Here is an 8313-nt window from a genome sequence, read left to right on the forward strand (position 1 = left end):
GTAGCTGCTAATATATGTGGCTCGTGCATTTTATGTTAAGTACCTAGGTACATACATACATCCACGGGTATAAGACTTAGGTAGATATTAGAAGCACCTACTCTAGAAACCACAACATGTAAAACATCCAACTAAATCAACCAATCTGTAAAACCAATCTGTAATATTTCACCTATCTACTCAAGTCCTCCTTTTACCCAGCAATCTCTTTAGATGCATCCACTTAAACTTTGGTCCTATGGACGCTCAATTCTAAGTGAAAGGTCTCCCTATACTGGCATCCACATTCCTCTGAATGATGCAAAGAACCCCTTTAGAAAATAATCGAAACCAGTACTTGTAACCCTAGCAAATGCTACCGTTCCTATAACGCCACGCCTATGCAAGCTTGGTTTGGCCCGAGCCTGAATGCAAAGAGAACCGCCAGCCGATATATGCAGTCTAAGGTGACTAGACCAAAGAAAATGCCATTTTAACAAGCAACGCCGAAAGATGCAAGTAGGCCTTCGTACGCGCGGTCTACCGTGCGACCACCCATCCCAGGGACAGCTCTAAGCTGTTCTAGTGAATCGATACGACCGCCATCCTCTTCAGGCAGTAGCTCTAAGTAGTCTACTAGATCCCGAGCCTTCTTGGGTCCAAAGCCCTGTAGGCTCCTGATCAGAGCGATATCTCGCGAGTTCACGATTTCTAGCAAATTCTGTGATACGGGACCTTCTTCCACCGTAGAAAATTCCCCTGCAGGTGCCTTTGTAGCCTTGGACTTCTTTCCCTGCTTACGTCCTTTACCCATATAGATCTCGCCATCGTCTGCCTCCAGGCCGTTGAAATCATCGTCGTCTATGATCTGTCGGTCAAACTTCTTATGCTTCTTCTCAACTAGATATTCGTCGACTTCGGTTCCCATGTCACCGGGAACCTCATGTCTCGCCTGCAGCCGAGCCTTAAGCTTCTCAATCTTCCCAAGAAGCTTGGCCTGGCCAGGGAAGTAAGGTAGCGCCATCTCGTACATCTTAAGAGCGCTGGCTTCTTCGCCACGTTCCTTATGTTGCCGTGCCATGAGCAAGAATCGCAATCCATCCGAACGCGAGTCGTCCTGGCGCGCGTCCTCGATACGTTTCTCGAGAGCCTCTAGGCGTCTCTGGACGGCTTCGTTAATCTCAGGTGGTGCAGGAGCAGCCTGGGTTCGAGATGCGAGGATCTCGCTAACCTTCTTCTCTACCATTGCCTCTATCTGGTCAGCAGATATGGATGGTTGAGCCAGCTGTGAAGGTTTGGCCGACCGGGGTACCAATGCTGGGCGGGTAATCTTAGATGGCCGACTACCACCATCGGAATCCGAAGGGCGCTTGTGCTGGAGTGGCGATCGCTTCATCGTAGTATTGGCTGTCGGTCGCGAAGCAGGTTGCGGCTTCGATCGATCAGAAAAGACACTAAATGCCTTGACGGGGCGATCTGGCTTGTCTGCTGCCTTATTTGCCGCCACTGTCCCTGAATGGATGTTATGCGCATTCGCGAGGGGCCTCAGGGGCTGGCGAGATGTTCCCGAGCTAGAGTTGGAGCTAGAACGAGGCGGTTGTTTGAACACAACTTCATTTTCGATTTCTCGGACTTCGATTCGCTTAGCTCTCGAACTAACATTCAAGCTGCTGAGTGTGTCAAGATGGTAGCTGCGGATTGGTGCAAGATTCAGAATCATGATGGTAATGCCGTTGTTTTGGCCGAGGGAGAGGATTCGCGTCATCTTCGACTCCCGAAAAGGTATCCGACGATCTCCTCTCGAGATGGCATCAATGCATTGACTTAGCACAAACAAGCTTTTGTTGATAGCAGCAGATTCAACCAGCCGCTCTTTGCCATTTTCTGTCCGCCGATTGTCCTCTGAACCAGCTAAGTCAATGGCAGATGCCGTACTCTCCTTAACCATATCTCCTGTTGTCTGGGTAAGCTTGACACGCAAAATAGCATGACTTCTACTGCTGTGAGCATTGAGCTTTGTAGCTGCGGTGATACGGTTATTGTTAGACTCGATATATAGTCGCTCAAAGTCCTTTAGGTCCTGGCAAGGGCGCTCAGATAACCCAGCAACAACAGTCTTGCCGTTAGCCTCTGCACGGAGAGGTAAACCCGACGGCGTGCGTTTCTCAGGGGATTCGAGGAGATCGAAGACTTTATCGTTATAAATCTCGTAGTATGAAAGTGCAACGTCTACCGTTGTCTCGCCATCGGAATCTTTGGCGATCTTCTTAGCTCTACGGAAGACACCACTAAGGAGTCTCGGGATAACACCACGCTCGGCCAATTTTAATCCACCACGCATTGTATGAGTCTTTCCGGTTCCGGTGACGCCATAAGCAAATATCGTAAGATCGAGGCCTTGGAAGAGGGACTTGAGAAGAGGGGATACTATAAAATGGTAGGGTTAAGCTACGAACATCTTCTACGTGAAGAGCAACGAGAGCGGTGAAGAAAAGGGATGAAGATGGAATTTTACCTTCTGCTGCAAATAACTCCTCTTGAGTTGTCAATTGATCGTACACGCCGTTGAACGTGAAAGAGAACTCTTCGGATTCATTCTTGGGATTAGGGATCTTGACGACATTGCTTGTCTTGCCATCATCGTTGCTGGCAGCATGTACGATCACGTCCTTGTCCAATTCCTTGTCCAGGAGCGGACGTATCCGCGCGACAACTCTCACAGACATGACTGTATTTCAAGTCAATAATACCTAGGAGCTTATATGGAAAGTAATGGATATAAGAAGTGAGAAGAATGATGCAATAGGGATTAAATGTGAGGTTCTGCAGCTTGCCTAGATGTTTAATAATGGTGATGTTATTAGAATATGGCGGCTTTAAGGCTTTGTTTAGAAGATGGCACAAGCTTTTAGCAATTGAGCAATGGGAAAGCTTGCCCTGAAAACTTAATATGGGTCTGTGGGGGCATCCCGTTGTAAGGGAGCAACCGGGGCGTGTGACGCTAGCAATTTCACTAACTCCCTGACGCATTTACACTACTGTGGTACAAGACAGCTGGAGATGCATTGTAACAATTATGCGTTAAATTCACCGAGGTCAAAGTTTTATCCTTTACGAAAGTATGAATAAATATAAAGTGATTCATTTCTTTTTCAAAGAATTCATTTTTTAATATTATTATGAAATATTTGCAGTGTTAAAAATTGTTTATATTATAACATAATAAACAATAAAATACGAGATATTTATTTTAATATAATACATTTTTTATAAAATTACATAACATTTTTAAAAAACATTATAACATTTAAGGTTTTATTTTATTACTAGTTAATTTATATTTAAAAAACATTATAAATTATATAATAATGTTATTTTATATAATAAATATTTTTAAAAATAAAAGTCATTTATAAAATAATATATATAAACCGTAAATCATTATTTAATCCATTTTAACTTTTTTTTATTTAAAATGTTTTAACGTTTGTGTTTATTTACCTGACTTTTAAAAAGGATGTGCCCGAGTTTACGAGGGATATTGTTAAACGATTTTTTTACGTGGCCATTTTTCGAAATAAAAAGTTCGTCCGTACGTAATTTTAAAACGTTTTTATTAAATATATTATAAGGTTTTATTTAATATGAAACTTAATAAATTAAAAAAGAAAAAAAAAAATCTCTTTTATAAGCTATTTTAATAATATAATTAACATATAAATAAAATAAATATGGTAGTTTATTTAATAATTTATATAAGTTATTATAATAATAATATTTATTAATAACCTTTTTATAAAAAAATTTCTAACGTTTTTATTGGTTTAATTTATTATAAATACATTATATTTTTTTATTATATCGTTAATTTACCATATTCGTTACATCATTAATTTATCACATTAATTTATTACATTTTATCATATTAATTTATTACATTAATTTATTACATTCCATTATACCAATTTATTGTATTTTAAAACCTTTTATTAAATCTAGATTATTATAAGAAAATTTATAACTATTTTTTTAATATATTTACAAATATTATTTATATTTTAATATCTTTAATTTTATCTTTTTCAATTATTAATTTATAATTTTTAAATTTCTTTAATAATAATTTTAACTTTTTTAATATAATTATAAATATAATTAATACTTTTTTTTTTTTAATTTTTTTAAATTATATATTACTTATTTTAATTAACTATATTTTTATACTTTATTTAATATTTCTACCAATTATATAATTTTTATAAATTATTAAATATTTCCTTTCCATTAAAAAATTTTATATTTTAAACTATTTAATTATTTACGTAAAAAATTAAAAACTTTTTTAAATTTATTTAATTTTTTAATTTAATCTATATATATTTATTTTATCCGCTATTAATTTTATAAAATTTTTTTTAATATACCATTAATAATATTTTTAATATTTTCTATTTACGTTTTTACATTTTTAATACTATTATTTTTACTATCCGCCGTAATATTTTTATTATCAATCTTTTTATTATTTTTAATAATAAATATAAGAATATTAACGTTATAAATATTAAATATAAATTTTACCGCATTTTTATATAATTATACTTTTAATACTTTTTCTTATTCTTTTATTTACTATTAAAATATAAAAATTTTTTAATACTTTAAAAATTACATAATCCATATTAATTCTAATGCCAATAATACTTCCGTAATATTATTTAATAACCTACCAAATCTTAATAAAAAATCCCCGTTTATTCGTATAACCTTAAAATATTTTTTAACTAAAACATATAATAAAATTTCTTTATACTACTTAAAATCTTAATTACTTTTTAATTTAATTATATAAACTTTTTACAATTTTACCATTATTTTACAATACAATAAACTATTATTTAATTAACCGTAAAAGTTAAATTTTACCAATATATCAATAACTTTTTTTAAATTAAACCACTTCTTTAATCCTGCAATATATACTACTTCAATTTAATATACCTTTAAATCTTTAATCCATTTTTTTTTAAAATAAAAACATTTTTTTATCACTACAAAATAAACATTTTAGTTAAAAATTATTCGTTTTAATAATATAACTATTTACCTTTAATAATATATTCTTTTAAATAATAATTTTCCGTATTATTTTAATATTTTAACATTATTTAAATTAACAATATTTTAAATTATTATTAAATTAAATTAATACTTACCTTAATTAAATTTTTAAAACATTTTAACCTTAAATATTTCGGTTTTAAAATTTATATTAATTAATAATATAATTAAAATATAATTATAAATATATAATAATTTTATTTTTAAAAATATAATTAAATAAAAATATATAAATTTATAATATAAAAATTATACTTTTAAAATTTATAATAATAATATTAATATTTTTAAATAATATTAATATTTTTAAATAATATTTTTACTATATCAAATTTAGAAAATAATATAAAAAAAAAAAAATATTTTTAATAATATTAATAAAAAAAATTTCTTTTATAATTACTTAATAGGTTTTAATTTTTTAAATTAACCATACTCACTTAAATCAACCGTACTTATTCCAATTTAAAAATTAATTTTTAAACCAATATCTTAATTTAAAATTTAAATTTTAAACTAATTAAGTATTAAAATCAATTCTATTTCATTTATTTGTATTAAATCTAATTTCACTTTGTTTTTCTATATTAAAATTAATTTTATTCTGTTTATTCATATCGAAAATAATTCCATTCCGTTTATCCGTATCTAGGTTTAATTCTAAAAATTATACCATTTTAATCTTCGAAATTATAGGTATCGTTATTAATATGGTTAACTGCAATAATATGGTTAATAATTATAACGGTGTAATTAATAATTATATTAGTAATCATATTATTAGCCTAGTATTTAACTTTATTTTAACATTTATTTTTAATATTTCTTTTATTAATTTTTATTTTTTATTTTTATTTTTATTAATTTCCTTACATAATTTTAATTTTTTTAATATTAACTTATTTATTTTATTAAATTAATCAATTAATTTTATTATATTTTATATTAATAATTTTTTAACATATTATTAATTATATATTAAAATATATCTTTTTTATTACACAAAATATTTTAATATTAATATATTTTACCTATTTATTTACCTTTTTAAAAATTTCTTAATTTTATAAAATAATTATTTATTATTATTATTTTTAATTATAATGTATCCAATTTAAGATTTTTATTTATTATATAAATTTATTTTTTATAAAACTTTATAAAATTGGACTATTAATATAACCTTATATATTTTCTAATAATTAAAAATATTTAATTTATATATTAAATTTTTAATACGCTTTAATATTATTAACAAATTAACTTATTAAATAAACTATTTTTTCGAAGGTTTTCTTAAAAGATTATATTTTTTATATAATTTAAAATATATTATATTTCCAACCTTTTAATTAACTAATTTATAAATTTTATTATATTTTATTTTTATATTAACTATAATAAAATTTATTACAATTTTCGTTTTTTTTTAATATAATTCTTTTAAAATATTAAAATTAATAAAATTATTTAATAATTCCATTATTAAAATTATAGTTTTTAATTTAAACTTATATATAACTTTATTTAAGTTATATTATAACATTAATAATTTCATATTATTAAAATTATATTATAAAACTAAAATAATATTAATTTATAATTTTTAAAATATAACATAATAATATTTTATAACTATTTTAATATTTTAATTTTTTTTTTTCGGTTTATCCATTTATTTATAAATAATAATTAATTAACATTACCAATTTTATTTCCAATTTTACAAATAAAATTTACCAAAATTTTAATATAAATTTCGGATTTTTATTAAATATTACCTTTATAAATAATCTTTAATCATAAAATAAAAAAAATTATAATATTAACAATATTTATTAATTTACTTTATAAATTATATAACCTAAAATAAATATTACTTTTTTATTAAATTTATAAATAATAATTATTATTACATCAAAATAATTAAATCTTTTAATAAACTATATTATACCTTTTAATAATATTTTTAATAATTCAATAATAAAATCTTATACAATTATATAATATAATATTATTATTAAATTAATAAATATTAACTTTCTATAAACTTTAAATTTATTATTTTTATTTTTTTAACATTTTAAATAATATTTAACATATTTTTTTATTTTTCGAAATAAATTTTATATACATATACCTTTTAAATTATAAGCTATTTTTTTAAGTCCAAAATAATATTATCAATTATATACCATTTTTAATAAATCTTACACGTAAATTAATAATATTATTAATTATTTTTGGTTAATATTAAACATATAATATATAAATTTATTTTTAAACTTATATTTATACCATTTTATTATATCTTTTTTAATTACTTTCGCCATTTTTAATATTTTTCATAGTTAATATAATCGCTTATTTTTCTTATATTTTTAAATTATTTAAAATTTAAATACTTTATTAATAACTAATTCCGTTATTATATAACTAAAATTTTTTACAATATTTTTAAATATTGTTTTAATTTTGTTTTTTTACTTTTTTTCATTTATTAAACTATTAGTTATAAATAATTTTAATAATGTATTAAATATCAAATTTAATCGTTTTAATATATAATAAATTTTTAAACAAAATTATAATAAATAAATTAAAATAATCATTAATTTATTATTTATTTTATTAATATTTAATATTTATAATATTATTTATTTAATAATATCTTTTATTATTTTATAATTTATTAATATTATAATTAATTTTTTACAAAATTATAATTATACTTAATATTAATAACATATTTATATAAAATATATTATTTTTAATTTTATTATTTAATATTAACTTTTTATTTTAATAAAGATTTTAAATAAAAATATTACCAATTTAATATTTTAAATAGAAATATTTTTTCTATTTTATTTTTATATAAAATAAAATATAAAAATGTTAAAACCTTATTATTTTAATATATTAATTTTAAAAAATATAATTTAATTTATATTTTAATAATATAAAAAAATAAGATTTATAAGTTTTTTTTATAAAATTTTAAATATTTAAATTTTAATTAATATTGGAATAAATAAAGTTTTTATTATATATTTTTTTTTTACGTTTAATATTATTAATATTTTTTTATTTTTACGTTTTTATTTTAATAATATAGTTTTTTTTTATTAAAATGGTTAAATTTTTTATAAATATTATAAAATATATTTTTATAAAAATCTAATTATTTTTATATAAATTTTTAAATTAATT

General features: G+C 24.3%; 1 protein-coding gene across 1 annotated transcript; it reads right to left on the bottom strand.

Annotated features, from left to right (window-relative positions):
* Nucleotides 1–82: 82 nt before the first annotated feature.
* Nucleotides 83–3026, bottom strand: F4817DRAFT_304869 (kinesin heavy chain). Its single transcript, XM_049299836.1, has 2 exons — nucleotides 2495–3026; nucleotides 83–2406 (listed from the first exon to the last, which is right to left on the bottom strand). The coding sequence occupies exons 1-2, from the start codon at nucleotides 2703–2705 to the stop codon at nucleotides 473–475; spliced, it is 2145 nt and encodes a 714-aa protein (XP_049154141.1). The 5' UTR covers nucleotides 2706–3026; the 3' UTR covers nucleotides 83–472.
* Between the last annotated feature and the right edge of the window lie 5287 nt (nucleotides 3027–8313).

The sequence above is a fragment of the Daldinia loculata genome (genome assembly GCF_022478755.1).
Source record: "Daldinia loculata strain CBS 113971 unplaced genomic scaffold F4817scaffold_90, whole genome shotgun sequence".
NCBI classification, from domain to species: domain Eukaryota; kingdom Fungi; phylum Ascomycota; class Sordariomycetes; order Xylariales; family Hypoxylaceae; genus Daldinia; species Daldinia loculata.

What these genes read in the sequence shown, in the direction of transcription:
- F4817DRAFT_304869 (XM_049299836.1), bottom strand. Translation starts at nt 2,705, where the DNA reads ATGTCTGTGAGAGTTGTCGCGCGGATACGTCCGCTCCTGGACAAGGAA. An exon ending in GGAGTTATTTGCAGCAGAAG is followed by an intron (nt 2,407 to 2,494) that starts GTAAAATTCCAT and finishes ACCATTTTATAG; the next exon opens with TATCCCCTCTTCTCAAGTCC.